The sequence below is a fragment of the Astatotilapia calliptera genome, chromosome 1, assembly GCF_964374335.1.
Source record: "Astatotilapia calliptera chromosome 1, fAstCal68.1, whole genome shotgun sequence".
Classification (NCBI taxonomy): Eukaryota; Metazoa; Chordata; class Actinopteri; order Cichliformes; family Cichlidae; genus Astatotilapia; species Astatotilapia calliptera.
This window is the reverse complement of record NC_137422.1, coordinates 29953240-29974717: the sequence shown is the minus strand read 5'-3', so window position 1 is coordinate 29974717 and position 21478 is coordinate 29953240. Positions and strand designations below refer to the sequence as shown.

The following is a 21478-nucleotide window of genomic DNA, read 5'->3' as shown; positions in this document are numbered from 1 at the left end:
GGAAGTGTAATTTTTCTAAAATTCACTTTAATGTACTCGTATTTCTTTTCCTCTCTATCACTGCCTTTGTATGTGGCTGTAGCTGTTGCGGGAGCATAAGGCGGTAATCATTCAGAAGCACATTCGTGGCTGGTTGGCCCGGTGCTGGTACAAGCGCTGCCTGGAAGCCATCGTCTACCTGCAGTGCTGCATCCGCAGGATGAGGGCCAAGCGTGAGCTGAAGAAGCTGAAGATTGAGGCTCGCTCAGTCGAACACTTTAAGAAGCTCAACAAAGGCATGGAGAACAAAATCATGCAGCTGCAGAGGAAGATCGACGAGCAGGTAACACATTGACCTGTCGTGTTATTTATTTATTTATTCATTTATTTATTTATTTTGTTCTCTATGAGGGTTTTTATTTAGCTTAACTTTTATCCTGTACACCCAGAGCAAGGAAAACCGGTTGGTCAACGAGAGGCTAGTCGGCCTGGAGAGTTCCTACACAGTGGAGAGCGAGCGAATGCGCGGCGAGCTGAACCGGTTGCGTGGGGTGGAGGAGGATGCCAAGAACAAAGCCAACCAGGTGTCCTCTCTGCTGGAGGAGTTGGAGAGGCTGAAGAAGGAGCTGAGTGCCACGCAGCAGGAGAAGAAGACCATCGAGGACTGGGCACAAAGTTACAGGGACGAAATGGAGAAAGTAAGACAGGAGCCACTGACGCATCTCTGTCCACCATGAATATTTAGCATCTTCATATTTCTCTTCATTGTCATTCACTTCTTTCTCTTCCTTTATTAATTTCCACATATTTTGGTTGCATACTGAACGCTCGCTTGCTGCGGATGAATTTAATCACATCACTTTTTTTTCGCCGCCTCTCTTTCCCCTCCTCTTTCTCATGTCTCTCAGACTACTTCAAAAATCCACATTATTAGTTTGAAGCTAGAATCAACAGTGACCCCTAATAAGTAAAGTCCCCGGTAGTCTCCAGGAGAAATATATCATGTTTATCACAAAACTGTGTGTTCTTTTTTGCTTGACTACACATATTGGCAATTCAGGAGCCAGAGCGAACCGGGGGGAGAGGGGCACATGGTGGGCTCAGAGGGCGGTATTGCCCCAGGGCAGGTGAGCACAGGAGAGTAGTGATTTAGTGAGACAGCTGGTGTGTGTGTTGTTTTCTCTAGTTTACATTGCTTTGTCTTTCTTTACACTGTTGCCAGTGAAGGCTATTAGACTGAAGACCCAAAGAGTTGTGATAGTTTCGTATTTTTAATTTTCTTTTTGCTCATTAGGCCAAAGTACTGTTAGCGGGTTGAGCTACTGTATCAAAGATACATATTTTTGTTATTGTTTTTACTTATGTTTAGTTTCCCTTAGAGTGAAATCCCTCCAAAAATACTGATGTGCTTTTTGCAGGACATAGATTTAGGTTTAAAGGGATGTAATTGTTGGAAATGTTGCTTTTAGATAGAAAAATAACCCACACCACTGCACACAGTTGAGTTGACTCCCCTGTTGCAAAGAGACATTGGAGAACAGCACAGACCGAGTCAGACTCATTGCAGCGCTATCATAACATCTCTCATTACATTTCATTTCATGAGATTATTCTCACAAATCTAAGAGTCTAGTTTAAAAAAAATCTCAGCAACAAATGTGTCCCACACAGTATGTTCTGTAAGAAAGGTTTAATCATTTGTGATGTAAGGATCACATTTGTGTGTTTTTAGATGGTGGCAGAGCTGAAGCATCAGAACGGGCTGCTGAAGAAAGAGAAGGACGACTTGAATCGGTTGATTCAGGAACAGAGTCAGCAGATGACAGGTACGCATCACCGCATACATTTAAGTTACATCCAACAGCTCAGTTAATTTCATCTTTGCAAAGTTTGAAACGACTTGTTCTTTATGTTTTACCCCTCAGAGAAAATGACTCGTGCGATAGCAGAGGAGACTCAACAGCTGGAGACCGACCTGAACGAGGAGCGTTCTCGCTACCAGAATCTCCTGAGCGAACACCTTCGCCTCGAGGAGAAATACGACGACCTCAAGGAGGAGATGGCTCTTTCTTCGGTGAGCAACACATTTGCTCGTGTACTGCGAGCAATGAGCCACATTTCTACACCTTTGTTTAAATGTTAAGCTTCCAGAAAAGGTGAGAACAGCAGAAATACTGACTCTTCATAGACTCTGTGGAAGGCAGATGCTTGGTAGTGTTCAGTGCCTAACTGCACTTTTAATCTGCAAGCGCAGCAGAGTGAGTGCGAGTCAATACTTGTTCAAATTAAAAGGCTTATTTCCTCTTTTGTCTGCAGAACGTCTCGAAGCCTGGCCACAGGAGAACAGATTCTACCCACAGCAGCAACGAATCAGAGTACACGTACAACTCCGAGTACGCCGAGTTGGAAGATGGTACCCGTGGCCGCGAAGTAAGAAAGTTAATTGTGATCTGAAGATGGAGTTTCAACCATTAGGGAAACAAATCATTAAAGTTAAAGTGAAGCATAACCCTAACTGGAACACAAGTTAGGAGATGTTTAATATTAGTGTTTGAAAATGTTATTATAGTTGATGTTTATGTGCTTTAAGCATTTGCATTTCAATACGTTTCATGTGGCACATTCGTAATCGTTCTTCTCACATGCAGGATGTGACACGAGGAATCGACACCTCGCTAACTCTCAAGCTGCAGAAACGTGTCACAGAGCTGGAGCAAGACAAGCAGTTGCTGCGCAACGAACTGGAAAACAGAGAGGAGCAGCTGCAGCGGGCTAGTGCCATGGTACCTTCACCCATTTTCACTGCACTCACTGAAAAACAGATGATCTAAAACCAAAAGTTGAAAGGTCTGTTAACATGCAGTTCAGTCAGATAATGGATATTTGAGATGATATAGAATATAATTAGAGCTTGTTCAGGTTCAGGTCTTCCTCAATACTTATAAAATAAATTTGACGGTTATGGTAAAAAAATACAACTCAGACCAAAATCATCTACATGAATAATTATCACTACAGATTAAAAGTATATAAACGTGTTTTCGTTTCAGGCTCGTGGGGCTGAGCTGGAGTACGAGTCCCTGAAGGTAAGTAACATGACCATAGGTGTCCTAACCTCCACTCACTCCTCTGAATGACATCATCAATGCGTCTTATACAGCAAATGAAAACAAAGTCAAATTTTCTGCTCGTATTTCTGACTGTAACTTCATCTTTCAGCGTCAGGAGCTCGAGTCAGAGAACAAGAAGCTGAAACATGACCTGGAGGAGATGAGGAAAAGTCTGCTCGGTAACGCTGCTACAGGCGCCGGTGCTCCGGGCTCGCCAGCTTACAAGGTGCTCCTGGAACAGCTCAACGCCTCCTGTGAGGAACTGGAGGTCCGCAAGGAGGAGGTGCTAATCCTGCGCTCCCAGCTGGTCAGTCAGAAGGAGGCCATGCACCACAAGGTAGCACTTGATATTCTTTATTTTGTTCACATTCAATTAGAGAAAAACAAACATGTGTTTGGCATGTTGTCATGTTTTACAAGGTCTCATAACTGTGAAGGTGGATGAAATGCTGCTTTTTTACATCCACCTTCTCATATTTGTGTGTTTTCATCTCTGTCTGCGTTTGTTGTTGTTGTTAGTAAGCAGATAACAAAAAAAAATGGGTCAACTCTATTGACCCAAAGAATTTTTTTCTAATTTTAAGTTATAACTCTTGTTGTGTTTAAAACTAAAACTTCATTGAGCTTAGGATCGTAAAACGAGTCTTTATTTATTCGACACGTGAACTCTTTTTGGGGGTAAAATCATTGTTCACACTGCGTATTGACAATGCTTCAACCTGTCCATCGTGCCTAACTGCCCCGTCTCCACCTTCTCTCCTCCATTCATGCTTCCCCACAGGATGAGAAGGTACAGTTGAAAAATGGCATCAACCACGAGTATTTGACATGTTTTTTCATGGTCTGTGCTGTGTATGAAACATCCTCAGGCATCTCAGTGAAACACAGAATTACAGCATTTATTCTGGTTTCCATTTTCAGCGAGGACGCTATCAGCAATGAAAAACAACATAAAACAACTGCTTTCCTGATTCAGTTGTGTTTTATTGTCTTTTATTCTGCATTAGTTTAACTTTTTGGAATGAAGAGATGCGACTCGCTGCCATTGTCTGCTTTCACACACTCAGTGAAACACATTAAGTCCCGTTCTCTTGAAGCTGTGTGAACATTTGTAACCTAAATTGAAGACTAAAGTAGAAAGGTCAAAGAAGTTACTGATATTTCCGTGTGGAGCAAGTATGACCGGTTATAAAATGTTGTAATACAAAGTTAAGTAAGTGGGTAAGAATCTGAAAATAAGTGAGAAATCCTTTGCTAAAGATAACTGAATCAGTGTAGCTTAATATTGGATAGACCCTCAATGGCCACTTTGTTAGGTACAAAGATGTTTAACTGCTTGTTAATCAAATATCCAACCGACCACATTACAGCAGCTCAGTGCCTTTAGGGGTGTAGACATAGTCAAGACAGCCTGCTTAATTTTAAGCTGATATACACAAATTTACTAGTGAAAATACTTTATACTTTATTTTAATACCTAATAAAGTATAATACTTTATTAATCCCAGAGGAAATTATGTTCAGAAAATTCTGAATTTGGTGCAAAATAACAGGAAAGCATGTACCCATTGTGCCTTGTATCAACAGTTCAGGCTGGTGGTGGTGTGCGAAATATATTCTCTTGACACACTTTAGGCCCTTTAGTACCACTTGAGCATCATTTAAATGTGTGGCCAGTGAATCTGTGATCAGTATAGATGTGCTAAAAAGTAATAGTTTAAGAAGACATAAGTAATAGATTTTAAAATTTCATATTTGGCTACAATTACATGTGTAGAATTAGTGGAGCGTTATATAATATATAAATATTTACCTGAATAGCATGGATATCTGACTGAAGCATAGAGGTTCTGCTTTTAAATGTTAATATGAATTCAGAGTTTAAGCCGCCCTTAACTCTAACTGTTCAATACAACATAATGAGGTGTAAACAGATCTAAATCACTTTAATATCAGATCAAGTTCAGATTTATGAGGAGACTGGGGCTCATCTGACACCAAGCAGTATTTATTTACAAAATTAAAAGAAGTAAAATTAAAGAGTCAAGACATAATAGTCATATTTATAATCAGACACTGTCTTCACCTGTGTATTGTACATTTGTCTTGTCCTTTGTCTTTGTGTGTGTGTGTGTGTGTGTGTGTGTGTGTGTGTGTGTGTGTGTGTGTGTGTGTGTGTGTGTGTGTGTTGTACTTCAGTATGAAAGCTCCCTGCAAGTTGAAATTGTGGTTTTTGAATAATATGAGTTTGTCATGAATAGGGATGGGTATTGATAAGATTTTAACGATTCCGATTCCATTTTCGATTCTGTTTAACGATTCGATTCTCTTATCGATTCTTATTTTTAAAAAAGGAGAACACTAAGGTCGATTAGCTTAGAACTTTGTTTTATATCTTCTCTTTGAACAAGGTAGAAATTTAGGAGTAACATGGCCTTACAAACCCAACAGTGACATCTTAAGAGATCCAGCCTACGGCTCTTCAATGGAGTGTCACAGGGTCCCCAGGAAAAAAAATTGTAAATGTAAAATAATAAAATAAATATTCTCCTGTAGCAATAACAAAGTGTAACATAAATTATTCTGTAGCAATTACACAAGAATATCCAGTAATGTCCCTGCCTACAATTAAACACATTCACTTACCAAAGTGAAATCGAGGGCATCTGCTGTGGCAGCCTTTTACCACAAACTGAGTCACTGCTCGGTGACATTCGTCTATCCTGGCCTGAAAGGAGACGCTACCGGTAGACTGCAGTGAGAACTGCCAGCATCTGAGGCAGCCAGACTCTGTCTGTCTCTCTCATCATGGTCACCTAAATGCACAGTAATGGCAGGTTTTGTAATAAGGCAGATCGCGCTAACATAATATGCACTGTTAGTTGATTATTTACCTGCCGCATTAACGGGAGAGGACGTGCAAACGTTACCGCTGCTGCTGGGTTGAGATTCACGAGTCCGGAGCGGATTTAAAAACACGACATTCATTTAAGGTCATCGCGTGTTTTGTGAGCAAATGCTTTTGCATATTCGTAGTGTTTCCTCCCTTAAATTAAATATCTACTTTGCAAGTATTGCAAGTTGCCCTGTTGTCATCCGTTCTCGTAAAGTATAACCAAACTTTTGAGCATGTGAACCGCTTAGGCGCCGTGTTCCCTGCCAGGTAAATGACGCTCCGCAACGTGGTGATGTCATTCGGGGCGACTGGAATCGATAAGGGAATCGTTTGCAAAAATGGCAAACGATTCCAAGGAATTGAAACAGTGGGAACCGGTTCTCAACAAAAACCGGGTTTCGATACCCATCCCTAGTCATGAATACTTGAACAAAATTGATTGAAGGTTGTTTCAGATGGTTTAAAAAAAAAAAAAAAAAGGCGATAACGGCAGTACTGTAGATGCAAATATTATATGTATCAGATATACATATATTCTGGCTACCAGTGTCTCATTAGGTGAATGGTTCTTAGTCATGTATCCCAAAAAACATCAAAACTTTTGATCACAAGTGACAAGTATTGTTTCTCTATTGTCTCTTTGCTTATTTCCAGGAGACCATGACGGAGCCTTCAGTGTATAAAGATGACGTGTCCAAACTGAAGGACGACGAAGTCAAGCAAGCTTACGTAGGCCTCAAAGACACCAACAGGTACTTTCTTACAGCCACTTCTCTTCCTCACCTCCATGTCTTTACTCATTGTCCTCCACTGGCTCACATCAACCTTTGTATGCTCTAGTGCCATTATGATACCGTGTATGTGTGAGCGCCGTGTGTGCTCTGTGTGTGTGAATCCCTGTTTGTCCTGTCAGATCTCCTAGGTTCATGCGTCAGCAGCTGGAAGTCAGTGATCTCCTGAGTAGGCTGAGGTAACCGATGAGACGTGGCCGATGCATCGTGGAGCAGAGCATGCATGGCCACACTGTCGCTGAAATACTGGGTTATAAATGACATGTTACTGCAGCTGATTTCAGTCTGTAGTGCTGATGAAAGCTTGAGCAGCAGAGCGTAACATTTTTTTGGCCCTAAAAGCATGATGAATAACGCGCCTATTTTCATTATCACAGCGTCAAATAATGCCGCCGGCGTGTCTTACCCAACTCATCGTTAGTTTTTCCTAAAACTAATGTGTTCAGTGTCTAAACCAAATCTTCCAGTAAAACTGAAAGGGAAAGATGAAGGAGAAAAGAAAAGTTCACATCATTTTGGTATATTGTGGGCCTGATCTGTAATTTCGTCTTACTGATTGGAAACTAGCTGACTGATTAGGTTCAGTGTTATTTATTTGTGAAGTGTGCCGATTGGATTTGAAAAATATAACGGATAGAAAAATGTTACAGAAATAATTGAATTATTAAAAATAGTTCCAAAAAAATGTGTGAAATTGAACATTTGAACTTCCTTCTGAGACTCAAAACATTTTGAAAATACTGAAAAAAAATGGATGGATGTTAATTTTATATTGATTTTTTTTGTTTTGAACTTGTTTGAAAAATATAATACTGCTGCATCTGTCTGCCCTTTAGAGTAATAAATAAACAACTAAAGCTCATGAAGACATTTTCATTACGATGAACTATGTTTAGGATGAAAGAACTTTATTAGGATAAACTAATCTAGTCCCCTAATTTTCTGTCTTTAATACTATATGCATATGACTGACTTCTAACGTTTAAAAAAAGAAAGTGAAAAAAGGTTTTAAAAAGTGAAGTAGGACGTGAAGACATTTTCTGGATGATTAACCCTTCAGCTTCCTAAAGCAGGTCTTTGTAACTTCTTGTACATAATGGTGGACAGACGGCAAAAACGGCATATTTGACGTGCAGGAGTGAGAACACGCTGCAAAATAAAGTATTAGATTCTGTTTTGGCCTAACAGAAAGAGGACGTTGTGTATATGTAGCTGTACTTACTGACATCAAGAATATTTATGTGGCTCATGAGGGAAGTGAGAAAATGGTTTGCATGGGTCAAGAGTTCTGTAACTTTAGTGGCTCTATAGTTGTTGTGACTTTATCTCTGTATTCACGGTGCTGTAGTTACTGCAGGACCTGCTTCACTTAACAGCATGAAAGTATCTGAGCAGCGAGGGAGATGGCTTTGAGTTTCGGTTTGACTTTTACGCCCAAAGTGACTAACCGTGCCACAGTTTAGATCCCGATGTAGAGCTTCAGCCTCAGCTTTATAGAAGGAGTTTGGCATGAATGGTGCATGAAATGATTCATTTATGTTTTAATTGTTTTCATTATTACGCTAAAACAGCGATGCACAGCGTACTTGTAAGGAAGCGTGCATTTACACACAACCACAGACTGTATATAAAGGAGGGAGGCAGCAAGGAAGGAGATGCAGAAGAGGTTTGCAAACATTTGACTGCTGATTGCAAAAAAGTTACTGTAGAGAGAAATCTATTGGAAAATGGCCACATGAGCACCCTTCTGATGTTTTTTGGGGGTTTTTGTCTCAACACTTGATTCAAGTCTTATTATTATTCAGACCTCATATGCTGCACATGTTGTATCACTGTGATTTCCCCACTCCACTCTCCAAAAAAACAAATTAATTTACACAATACATTGCACGAAAAAAATACCTGATGTAGCAAATATGACAAAAATTAAAGCTCATGTTTGCAAATTAATATTTAATTTATAATCTTTTTAAAAATTTTGTCACAAAGTTCAACACAGAATTTTCCATTTTCAAAAAATGTAAATTTTCTGGTAATTATTATTTAATGGTTCAGGCTTTAAAGGGTTAATTAGATTTGACCCCTGCTCATCCAATTTCAAAACACGAAGATAGTAAAGTCCAAAACACGTCACAGCAGGGCTTCCATCTTTTATATACAGTCTGTGTGCACAACTAAAATGGAAAAGGGTAAAATGTTACAATCTCTGTATTTTAAAATGTTAAGTCAATTTACTTTTCCTCATAATAATTTTACTGGCTTCAGAACAGTGCAGACATTAGGCCTCATTCACAAATCTGCGCGTGAACATTTCAAACGTTTCGTGCAGAAATCCCAAATTCATCCATATTTTTTTTTCCTGAAAGCTGGTTTACAGCAGCTTCAGACTATCATGAGGGCCTTTCTGTCTCACACATTTTTGCCGAAAGCATAGCATATTAAGGTGGCTTTATTAAAAAATAAATAATCCAAGCATATTTGGCACAATTAATTTAATAGAGATCATCCTAATTGACAGTTAACATCGCCTCTTTACTAAATGCTACTTCGGCATAATAAATGGCTTTGGGTGATGGATCAGGTGGTGCTCGTCCTTCACCGTTGCCTCCTTTTTCTTCTGGTCTGTTTCCAAGTTTTCACAGCAGCTCTGATGTCGAAACTTTTGCCCGTGTCACCTTTCGCTCCAAGTCTCTGGAGACACAATATTTACTGCCTCGGCTATTGCAGTCCAAGCTTTTCGCTCCTAAGGAAACACTTCAGAAAAGTGTGCCTTCTCTGGCTTCTACCTCAAAGCTCTCACTCCCTTTACTTTTTTGTTTTGTTTTTTTAGCAACCGTGCTTCCCTTTTCACTCTCGACTTCATAGAGAAACGGAGTATGACAGTTTCTAGACGGCAAAAAACAGCCACATGCCATTCAATATAGAATGATTTGGATTTGCACACGGAGGCGGCGGGAGCTAAATTTGAAAGTAATCTTGCAAGTTTAAACATTACTGTGCACAGTAACACGTGCACATTTTATTGAATGAGGCCAAATGTTTGACAGCTGATAAGATCAATGAGATCAGATTATAAATATCTACAGCGACAATGTTGTTTTACAGTAGAGCTTCCCTAAAAGTTCAACTTTGTATCGCTGCATTCATCCCTCTGTTTATGTCCCATTTCTTGACCTTTTTATGTTCCCACTGACTACAAAGTTCGGTCACTGGATCACTCAGTAAATGCAAGAACAAACTCATTCACTCACACACATATAAAATACTGCTAATTCACATCAGTAGGTTTATACCACTGTTACCTGCAGTGGTTGAATAAATGATTAAAGTGGACTTTTTCTTTATTTTCTGTTGTGCACATACTGTTACAGTAATGAGGTCTGCATATGTCCATCTCATCTCTGTCAACCATAATCTCAGGTTTGACACTAAAGGCTCTGTTCCAGATGTTCCTTTGTCTTTTTTACTCTTTGTGATCCCTGTGAAAGTAGTTATCTCTAATTTGGTCATTTCAGGCAGAGAAGCGCCACCTGCTGTTCTAACCTTGTTAATGAGGCGGCAAGATTGATGCAGCTGTTGTAAAAGACAGAAGGGGTTAGAAACGAGCGGAATAGGTGCACTTTAATGTATTACTGAAATGCATTGAGTCAGAAATAGGACTTCACACATCATCAGTACATCAGGTTTTACAGGTTTTCTTCCTTTAACTTTATGACATCACACAAATTAGTATTATTGTTATTTTGTGTTGAAGACCAGATGCAGGATGTTATCACACCTCAGATAAATATTCTTGCTCATGTGGTCCCGCTCACCCGATCACGTTTCTTTGTGCCATTGTAATGTTCATGTTGCTTTGTGTTGTGTGTCGGTCAGATCTGCTGCTCCAGACTTACATAAGCTGAATGAGGACGGAGAGCTGTGGCTGGTTAATCAGGGCTTGAAGGAGACCATCAGGTTTAACAGTGTTTTTGAGCATGACACGTTTGCCTTTTTTCACGGGAAAGGATGTGACCCGTTGGTTTTCTTCGCTCACGTTTCTCTCTCACACTTCATTTCTCTCACATCAGTCTGTTTATTTTGACTGCCTTCTGATTATTTGTCTTCCTTATTGTTTCTGCCACACACTTCGCAGGGTGCTATAATGTAAAACTTTCTTTAGGTGTTGTGTAATGTACAGTCACTGATGCAAAGCTTTGGTTTGAGTTTCTAGATTTATTTCTGACAGTGAAGCAGGATGTGTCTTCGTACTGTACTAACCATGTTTTATGCAGCTATGAAAGCTTGTTAAATGTCAGGTGACCTTGGAATTTTTCTTCCTTTTATGCTGTGATGCCTTCGGCTTGTGAAGTTAGATGGGCTGAAATTTTTATCCACTCAAGTGTTTCCTCAATAACTGCTTACTATCGTTAAAAAGCTGTGAAAAAACTCTTAAGTGTTGTTCACAGACATTGACTGAGGTTAATCACTTTCTGCATGCTTTTTATTTTTTACAGTGTTTGCCTTTAAATCTTGAGAGGTCTGGTAGTGTCATGGAGCAGTTATTTTTCTCTGAGGGGGTTGCACTGTGATGTGTGTGCGTGCAGTACTTTAAATACATAATAAAGAGTTCAAACACATCCAGAGGAATATTTTAACAAGTTTTAGAAATAAAACCCAGACTACTATAACCTTAAAAACGGTTTAGGATCAGTGACAAACAGGCGGCTGCACACGAGTTCAATCCCCACCACAGCCGATAGCCCCATATTCCCAAAGCACAGGACACCTCGAGGAATGTGGGCGAATGTCTTCTCCAACCAGTCAACACATGTAGACTGGTTGGACAAACTCTCAAGAAGAAATATCTGCTAATCATCTTCGTACAGATGTATTATAAAATGATTTATGCATGCAGAAAAACAATTGGATCATAAAAACTAGTAAAAGAATAGAAGTCATTGTATAAACTATAGTACATAAAATGACTGATCCCTAAAAGGCATCAGCAAGAAAGGATTGCATCAGAGAAATTGATGGAAAAACAGAAAAACAATGTCTATCCACCAAGAAAGGCAGTCAAAGTTCTTTTTTAATAAAGTGTATGAAGTGCTCCTGTTGTACTAACTGCTACTGTAGTTTTCATAAAAAGATAGAAATACTGCATGTTGGTTGTTGAATGAAAACTGAACCTCTGTCAGCTCTACCTGCTCTGTTCCTGAGCCTGATCTCTGAGTACTGATTTGGCTCGGTTCAGTTTTCCTCAGAGAAACTTTTACTCTGAAGAGAGGAGGAGAATGAATGAGCGTTGTTCAGAAAGGCCGGACTCTGGGCTGCTGGTAGTGTCTGCACAGCATGCTGCTGCTGTCCTCAATCACCACTTTCTGGTGGAAACTACAGCTTCTCTTTCCCTTCTGCACTGGGCGTCTCACTGCCTTTCTCCCCCTCACAGTATGATGCTGATTTCTGTCTCTTTCTCTCTTACCTCTCTCAGGCTACTGGAGCACCAGCTGCAGACTCAGCGGAGGACTTATGATAATGAGGTGGAGTCGTTGCGCAGCGAGCTGCAGAACGTCAAGGAGGAGAACAACCGGCAGCAGCAGCTCTTAGCCCAGAATCTGCAGCTGCCTCCAGAGGCCAGAATCGAAGCCAGTCTGCAACACGAGATCACCCGGCTCACCAACGAGAACCTGGTACGCTGCAGCTTCCACACATAGATGCGGGGAGGAGCTAAACTTTGTCTCACAAATTCAGCATAATTTTTAAATGATAAAAATAAAAACAACACACTTATACACACACCTAAGAATGGATTTTAGGTGTGTGTATACACAAACTTTTCTTGATATATATCCATATAACTACTGACAGCTACAGACAATTTGTATATCTTACACTCATATTAAATCTGCAATCACATTATTTATTATTAACAGGCCAAAAACCCACAGAGTAATTTTAATTTGCTGTAAATACATTACCACACACCACTGAGAAAAGGTCACACCCCCAACCAACGCTTCTGAAATAATCATTCCACCCCACGTTTGAGAAAACTGGGACTACGAAGACTTTGGGGGACGGTCAACAGTGTGGATATTACACTATCCGTAAAGATGGCCACAGCTCATTTGACTAATACGTTACATCACTAATAATAAGACCACGGCTAAAAACTCTTCCAGTGGTAGAAATGTGAATAACAGCATTTCGACTGTGTGATTTGAGTCACTTTCATGGCCATACATACACAAACTAAACCAGCCGCTACAGAGCTGCGTCCCACACACTCATTTGTGTGGATGGTGTCACCTGACAGGAACTCATGGCAGACGACCCCACGGCATCCCGAGAGGCTCGAGTCGTCATTTTACGGCGGATGGTTGTATGTAGAGACCGCGTGTGTGTTTGCCTGCGTGTTTGCACGTTTCTGACTAACTGAGATTGTTCTGAATGAAATGCTGCAGGGTGTCGCTCTAATTCTCTGCAACAGTGTCTTGTAACTCACAGCGGAGCAGCACTGCGCCTTCTTCTTTTTCCTAACAGCCAAAAAATCCTGCAATCTTCCTCTGAAAAAAACCCCAAAACAAAAACCAGTACGGCAGCACTAACGTTGATTTATAAATCACACCAAGGAAGTTTTTAAATTCTTTTCTCTTCATCTTCTAACCTTTTGATTTCCGTGTTTGAGCTGATGTCCACTGCAAAGCCACTAACAGAAGAGTAGGATTCCTCCTTGTAGCCACTGGAGGGCGACATTGCAAAGCGGTCTGTGTCTGATGATGCTGTCTGTTAGTCCTCACTATTCTCTCCTCTGTGTCCCTCGCTGTGTTTTTAGGATCTAATGGAGCAGCTAGAGAAGCAGGACAGAACAATCCGAAAGCTCAAGAAGCAGCTGAAAGTTTACTCCAAGAGGATTGGAGAGATGGGAGGTAAAGCGAGAAAAACCGAAGCCTGAAAATCTCTATTCATATATGCTCGTTTCCACCACATGTCAGCTGACTGTCACATGCCATGCTTCTTCCAGCCGGTCAAACCGAAGGCCAGACATCTCCGGGACAGATGGTGGATGAGCCGATCCACCCTGTCAACATTCCTCGCAGGGAGAAAGACTTCCAGGGAATGCTAGAGTACAAGAAGGAGGATGAAATGAAACTGGTTAAGAACCTCATCCTGGGTAAGAATTTAGAATTAATGATATAGTCCACTATCTAAAGCATTAAAGTAGATGGAAAGGAGTCCTGAAATTACTGAAACTCCCTGGAAACTGAAGCCTCAATTCACGGTTTGCACAAAATAAAATCTACAAATAAACTCACCCCTCCTCCATCTCTCCAGAACTAAAACCTCGTGGTGTAGCAGTGAATCTGATCCCAGGTCTGCCAGCCTACATCCTGTTCATGTGTCTGAGACATGCAGACTACGTCAACGATGACCAGAAGGTCCGCACTCTGCTCACGTCAACCATCAACAGCATTAAAAAGATCTTAAAGGTACGTATGCTTTTAATATTTGAATGAAGTTCACATTTTGCGTTTCCAGCTCCTTTGTTCTTAAATTACATTTTTGGATGTTTTTTTGCGTTAGATAACTAAAAAAGGTTCTGCAGTGAACACAAACTTCTGCTGATGTTTTCTTCTTCATCAGAAACGAGGAGATGATTTTGAGACCGTCTCTTTCTGGCTGGCCAACACCTGCCGCTTCCTGCACTGTTTGAAACAGTACAGCGGAGACGAAGTGAGGCCAACAACAATACACAAAACACAGAAAATGTCCCATTCCAGTACATACAAGGTTTTTCTAGTCAGTTCAATAAGACATCTGGTATCACTGTATTTAGATATTCGGGAAAGAAGGAATCTCTTTTATTATCTTGCTGTTACAGTCCTTTATATACTAATCTGTTAAAAATGACCAAAAGGACAAAAAATATAAAGCTTGACGTAACAAGCTGTTGTTTTGATTGTTTGTTTGTTTTTTGTATTGACCGACTGTGTCGTGGATTAATATTGACATCGTTCACCTTCTCTGACACATTGTTTTCTGTGCTTGTCTCAGCAATTCATGAAACACAACACGTCGAGGCAGAACGAGCACTGTCTGTCCAACTTCGACCTCGCAGAGTACAGACAAGTGATCAGCGACCTGGCCATCCAGATCTACCAGCAGCTGATCAAATGCATGGAGAACATCCTCCAGCCCATGATAGGTTTGTCCCTGTACATGTGATGTGTGTGTGTCACTTGATAAGTAATTTCCTGCTCCTTTGGTTCTTTTATGCAAACAAGCTTTAAGACACCTTTGACAGTTCAATATGGTCCAAAGTACTCACTGTATCTGCTCTTACTGATGTTACAGTTGCGCATCCATGAAAAAGAGGATTTACGAGGTGCAGTTAGGAGTTAGCCATAACTGTAAGCTATCAAAATAAAGAAAAAATGCTAAATTCTAGCTGAGGAATTTCTGAAATAAATCCATGTGATACTATAATTTTACTGCTATAAATGTAATTATAGACGAGGATTTAAAAATAGTAAGATTTTAGATGGTTGGTGAAGTTAGGAAGTTGCCATAAAATGTTCAGGCACCCACAGCTAGCTACAGAGATGTAGTTGGGCTGACATATAGTTTTCACAAGACTCGATGCAAAAGAAGTAAGTACATGCTGAGAGGGTTGAACTTATAATCAGGGTCGGTTGGTCATCATTTAACAAGCGGGTAGAGCACATGTACTTATACACCTCCTGTGTGCGTGTGTTTCCTCAGTCTCTGGCATGTTGGAGCACGAGACCATTCAGGGCGTGTCAGGAGTTAAGCCCACGGGTCTGCGTAAACGGACGTCAAGCATTGCCGACGAGGGCACCTACACCCTGGACTCCATCCTGCGTCAGCTCAGCGCCTTCCACTCCACCATGTGCCAGCACGGCACCGACCCTGAGCTCATCAAGCAGGTGGTGAAGCAGCAGTTTTACATCATCGGCGCTGTCACACTCAACAACCTGCTGCTACGCAAAGACATGTGCTCCTGGAGCAAAGGCATGCAGATCAGGTATGAGGTGTCGCTGCTCAGAGAAGATCTCCAGAGTGAGGCCGGATGCGTTATCTCATCATGCGTGTTTGCAGGTACAATGTGAGTCAGCTGGAGGAGTGGCTCAGAGACAAAGGTCTGATGACCTGCGGAGCCAAAGAGACGCTGGAGCCTCTGATCCAGGCCGCTCAGCTGCTGCAGGTGAAGAAGAAGACTGACGAGGATGCAGAGGCCATCTGCTCCATGTGCCACGCTCTCACCACTGCTCAGGTAAAATATTTTTAAAATTATTATCAGCTAAAGCTTCAGCTAAAACCTTTCTCTTTCTGTGTTTTTAACTTTTCTGTCTTATGTCTTTCAGATCGTAAAAGTCCTGAACCTCTACACCCCCGTCAACGAGTTTGAGGAGAGAGTGTCAGTCGCATTCATACGAACCATACAGGTAATTTCTTTTTTGGCTAAATCAAGTCTATACTGCTTTATCTTCAGTGTTTTGGGGTCATTTTTTTTCTGGTTCCAGGCAAGCTGCAGCTGAGTGAGGCTGGCTCTGCCCGGGTTATCTTCCTGTTAAAAGGAAGTTCTTCCTCAAAGCGGTCACTCGTAGAAAACTGTCTGATTGTTTGGGTTTTGTCACTAATATTGTGAGGTCTTTGAGACACCTGTTGTTGTTAACTAGTGCATGTACCGTAAAGGCAATGAATGTGTGCTGCTTTGAAAAACATCAGCATTTTTCTGGCGTTTCTGGGCATCTGATAAACAGAAACTTCTGTTCTGCTTGAGTAACTGAAACGCCAAGCAACACAGCTGCAGAGATGAATGCATCCAGTGTCAGCGTGCATGTTAAGGTCAGCATTGGATGGGGATGGCTTTTATATTCAGTTTCCTTTGTGCTAATATATGTCATGTGAGAGAAATATGTCAGAAGTAACGTCAAGTTAAAACTACATTCGCAACAATGCTGGTGAGGAAGAGAACGATATGTAGCTACAGCTCCAAAACCACAACTGCTAGCTTTGGCTTTGCCTAAAGCCGTCGCTCTGATGGAAATGAATGCGCTTGTTTATGTGGTGGAGGGGGTGCTGCCAAGATCGACTCACTGTGAAGTGTAGTAAAGTCGATGTACAGTAGCTGGATAGATAATTGCAAAGACGGTGTTTATATAATTTATTTTTAAAGTAACAGGTTACTTTTTAGTGGTAGCTATCTTGTAATAAGAGAGCTGTAAATTTGATAACAAGTACAGTTCCCTGACACTTCCCATAGGCACTATGTTGAGCTCAAGGGTCCTCTCAGATCTGAGTCACTGCACTGATCGGTATTTACGAACTAAAGTTCATGCAATCGATTCTGCACCAAGATAACTTTTCTTACTTGTCGAGTCTTCAAACAGACTGGCTTAATATATTTTCTGTCTACTACCTTTTTTTTTTTTTTTTTAATGCACATGAACTTTTTCCATCATCTCTCTCTCCAGACTCGCTTGCGGGACCGCTGTGAGAGTCCCCAGCTGTTGATGGACACGAAGATGATCTATCCCGTCACCTTCCCGTTTAACCCTTCTTGCCTCGCACTGGAAACCATCCAGATCCCCAGCTCGCTTAACTTGGCCTTCCTCACCCGTGTCTAATGCGAGCCCACCAGAGCACTCTGAGCCCTGCGGCGAATTTGTCTTAGTGGCCACAGTCGGATTTGCAAGTCACCGTCTCCCCGAAAAATTTAAAACACCACAAACACTCGCAAATTTCACTCACGTTAACACGATTTGAAGTCATGTTTAAATAAACGGGTGAAAGGGTTCAGCAGTTTCTCTAGTTTAAACTCAGACATGCACGCACATACATGAAAAATGCAGACACGTCACATCTGTAAAGTACTTTCATCCTCCGAACGTACAGACGCACACTCGCCTTCTCTCTTTCACGAACGCACAGATACGCACACATGTGGTTATTTCCGCTGGTTTAAATCTGGCCGTAAGCCCTGAGCATCATCCGCTGCTTGTACAAAACGCCCGCCTCTTAGAGAAGCCACAGGACCAGATCAATGCCTCCAGTACTCGCCATCGATCCTTCATCTGCGTTTCCAGTAATCGTTAAGATAGTTGTTGTTGTTGTTGTTGTTATTGTCTCGATACACGAGAGCAGGCCCACCAGGTGGAGCTGAAGCCTCAAAACAAGTTATGATTTGTCAGTCTAGCAGTCCGCCCTCATGTCGGGTAAATTCTGAGCTCCTGTGTGAGGGCAGCTGAATGATGAGGTGAAAAAGTCAGCGCTCTCTCCACCCCGTGTTGAGGTGACCACTGAGCAGATTTCACTTTGTACGTTTTATTCTCTGAACACGTCAAGCCAAGACAAAATTCATCATCTGTACTATATTATTTATACATAAATAAATATCTATATAAATATGAATAATATATATCCTGTATTTTATTTATTGCACTTATAGCTACATCCCTTTTTAAGATTAGAAGCTTCCCCCTTGCAGCGAATGTGTCCGAAGTGAAGGATGGGACCACTCTTTCCCACGGCAAACAGCTTCTTAGAGACAGTTTTAGTTGCTTCCTTGGCTATTATGTCAATATCAGGTAAATATGTAGTATCTTTAATGAGTGCCGGCACAGATAATTATTTGTTAGGTCGCGTCTTAAACCTTGAGATATTTTTTTTGTCATGTTTAGCCTGCATGTCTGGCAGATGAAGTGTAGCACAGGTTTTATAGGCGAGGACAGATTGAGAAGGTTTAAGGTTCAAACTCTGCAAAGGGTTTAACCTGCGACAGTCTGCACCGTTTACAGCTGTGACCAAAGCCGAGCGTCACAGGAAACACTGACATGAACACATACTGTATGAGTACCAACCTTACACTCTGCTTACTGTTTTTTTTTTCATGTCATCTGGCTCAGAGCCATAAAAATGTTTTACTGTTGTCATTGTGTGATTATTTACTTTGTTCAGTATTGTTATTTTCTTAAGATAATCTAAAGCCATGTATTACTGAGCAGAATAGATGCAAAAGGCTGCAAAAATCTGTTGAGCTTTACATTCCCTCTGCTGCATCCTCTCACAAACACAGCTCTGTTCGACTCCTCTTACATCTCCTACCCGTCCACCTTCACTCAGCATGTCCCAACGTGGACTTTTATTACCAGAAAAACAGAATGTGTTCATTTATTCCTCTTCTCAGTTTCACAGCTGGGTTAAGGGTGACAAAGAAGTTTTGTTTTTTGTCATTTTGTTGTTGGTGCACATGTTCTTTCAGCTCAGATTGTTTGCTTGCATGCACTGCTACTCCTGCTGCCCCCACTTAAACTGCATGGGTTTGGCAAAATCCAAGTGCATGCTTTTTATTTTAAAGAAGAGAAACCCAGGCACAGGTGAAGTGTCGGACGAGTGTCTGGTAATCTGCCCATGTTGGGATTGAAGTAGTTTTCACACATGCATCTGCTGGATTTGTGAGAAGAGTTGCATGAGATATTTAATATATTTAACCTGCCAGCTCACGTTAAAAAAAGGAGCTAAATGGGTGTATCATGTCCAACCTCCTACATTACCCAGGTGGCATCCTCACCTAAACAAAATCCCCTTTTCCCACTTACGTGGGCAGCAGTACTGGAACCAGTGCTGATGTGAAAACAGTTCCGAGAATAAGCTCACATTTCAGCAGGTGTGAGAAACCGTTATTATGCAGTGTTACCAGCAGATTTTGGGTCATTTCCATGTGAAGAAATCAGGCCAGTCATTGGTCAGTTTCTTGTGATAGCCCCTCCTATATTCACTGACATCACTGGTTGGGGTTGGGCACAAGTGCTTTTTGAGAAAATGTATAAAACCAGTTTAGACTGGGCACAGTGGAAAAGAAGTAAAAGGATGCAGTGACCCGATTCACCAGCCATTATTCAGAGTTTGTGTGTGAAAACAGCTTTTCCTTTGTTCGCTGCCTCGTCTTTTGGCACTTCTAGTTTACTTCTTGTTGTACCGTTAGTATTAGGCTGCCTCTCGCCTTGATGTGAACCTTATTTTGCGCGGTGACCTTACCCTTTCAAAAAACACATTTCACTTTGATGGAATATTTTCTCCTTACACACATGAACTGGATTCTGCAGTTTTGATTTAAATTTTTCAAACCTTTTCAAGGATGTAAAATTTACATTCAGAGGGGGGGAAAAAACTATCAAGGTGACGTACGAATGCCAAACTCTAATTTTAAGTGGAGTAATTATGTAAAGCTATTTTGTGTTGCACTTTCCTGGGACCATGTTTTTGTTATATTGGTTGGATTTGTAGTTGGTTTAGTGTATGTTGTGTGCAAAGAGAACATATCTTGTAATCGTAAGAAAGATGGTTACTGAAGGAGTTAATCAATTATATGAATGTTTAAAAACGTTGAAGTGTATCATGATTTTTAGCTGCACATTGTAGACCAAGCCTTATCTGAATCACTTGCTATCTGAATGACTTACACACATGATCAACGAACATTATGGCATTGTTTTGTTCTGTCAGTGCAGTATTTTTTTTTTCTTTCACTGTAAAATGAATAGAAATGTGTTTTTTATTTTGATTGCGTGTCATTCGGTCCTGCAGTTGGTGTCACAGACATCAAAATGAACTTTTTTTCAACACTGCAGAGGAAATCTGATAAACGATAGATGGGTATGGACTGTAAAAAGAAATCCATCAAACTTCCCCGTTCTTTTCACACAAGTGCAGCCTGTTGACCTTCCTCTAGGTAATGTCCTGACTGACTAACATCTCTTTGTTAACATTATAAGTTGATGTGTGGCACAGGTGTCAGAGATGAAGCTCAGAGTCAGAGGACACTGCAAAGGATTAGCTAGTTTCAGAGTAAAAACAAAAAGCATCTTCATTCATTCAGTGGTTCGTGTTACTTTCTTAGTTGAGCAGAGCTGCTGCAGCATCTTGTTCCCCTGGGCTTCTCTTGGGCTCTCAAACAGGAGAGAAATGTCATTCATTCACTCTGCATTTCCATACTAAAGAGAGAATCGGCTGTATGATATGACTCAGACATTATAAATTACCATTGTTCTCATCAGCACTAGCATAAATTGTGCCGTTTTAAAGAAATGTTCAAAACTAACTTAAAAAGAGATACATCCCCTCCCCAGCTCTTGAGGTACTGGTGTGAACATGCTGAAGCATGATGTTTCCTCTCCGATCCCATGTGTACATTTGGAAAAACTGGACTGTTTGTAGTTTCTGGTAGCTGTGCTTAGTGAATGTGTTCACTGTTAAGAAACTTGGAATAAATTGTCAAATCTGTAAAAGTAAAATAAAAGAATTCCGCACTGTTTGGGTTTCCGTGTTTCTTATTTTTGAGAGTTTTGGGTTGTTTTAGGAAAGCGTAATCATGAAACAAAATAAGATGTGGAATTTTTGTTTTTTCTTTTGGGGGGTGAAGCAGTCTGATTTCTGAGGTAAAGCACAAAACCTGAAAATTGGAAGGTTTACACACAGTTTCCCTGATTTCATTTAGATGTCATTGCCTTTAATCTGTTGAGGGTACTGTACTTTCTGAGCTTTTGATGAACAAAAATGTTTATTATGCTTAAACTCAAATCAATATTTTGCTGAACAGCAGATTTCATTAGTTACACCTCGCTAGTACCCACTTGGCTTGGTGTTAATTCTCTGTGGCACCGTTTCAACAAGCTGCTGAAAACGTTCCTCAGAGT

At 40.9% G+C, this 21478-nt stretch overlaps 1 protein-coding gene across 4 annotated transcripts in view; it reads left to right on the top strand.

Annotated features, from left to right (window-relative positions):
• myo5aa (myosin VAa) overlaps positions 1–18194 on the top strand; it is a 61978-nt gene extending 43784 nt beyond the window's left edge. Inside the window, exons 21-41 of one of the 4 annotated variants that reach the window (XM_080303441.1) lie at positions 83–322; positions 429–677; positions 1712–1805; positions 1905–2053; positions 2296–2409; positions 2628–2762; positions 3030–3065; positions 3199–3426; positions 6640–6737; positions 10653–10733; positions 12250–12448; positions 13075–13140; positions 13594–13687; positions 13783–13932; positions 14094–14248; positions 14403–14492; positions 14814–14964; positions 15522–15804; positions 15879–16053; positions 16145–16225; positions 17258–18194. In XM_080303441.1, the coding sequence (XP_080159567.1) occupies positions 83–322; positions 429–677; positions 1712–1805; positions 1905–2053; positions 2296–2409; positions 2628–2762; positions 3030–3065; positions 3199–3426; positions 6640–6737; positions 10653–10733; positions 12250–12448; positions 13075–13140; positions 13594–13687; positions 13783–13932; positions 14094–14248; positions 14403–14492; positions 14814–14964; positions 15522–15804; positions 15879–16053; positions 16145–16225; positions 17258–17410 (3021 nt within the window). In that variant the 3' untranslated portion in view covers positions 17411–18194. The remainder of the gene's footprint in view (positions 1–82; positions 323–428; positions 678–1711; positions 1806–1904; positions 2054–2295; positions 2410–2627; positions 2763–3029; positions 3066–3198; positions 3427–6639; positions 6738–10652; positions 10734–12249; positions 12449–13074; positions 13141–13593; positions 13688–13782; positions 13933–14093; positions 14249–14402; positions 14493–14813; positions 14965–15521; positions 15805–15878; positions 16054–16144; positions 16226–17257) is intronic. The other 3 variants (XM_080303445.1, XM_080303442.1, XM_080303451.1) reach the window with 3 other exon arrangements.
• Positions 18195–21478: the final 3284 nt, after the last annotated feature.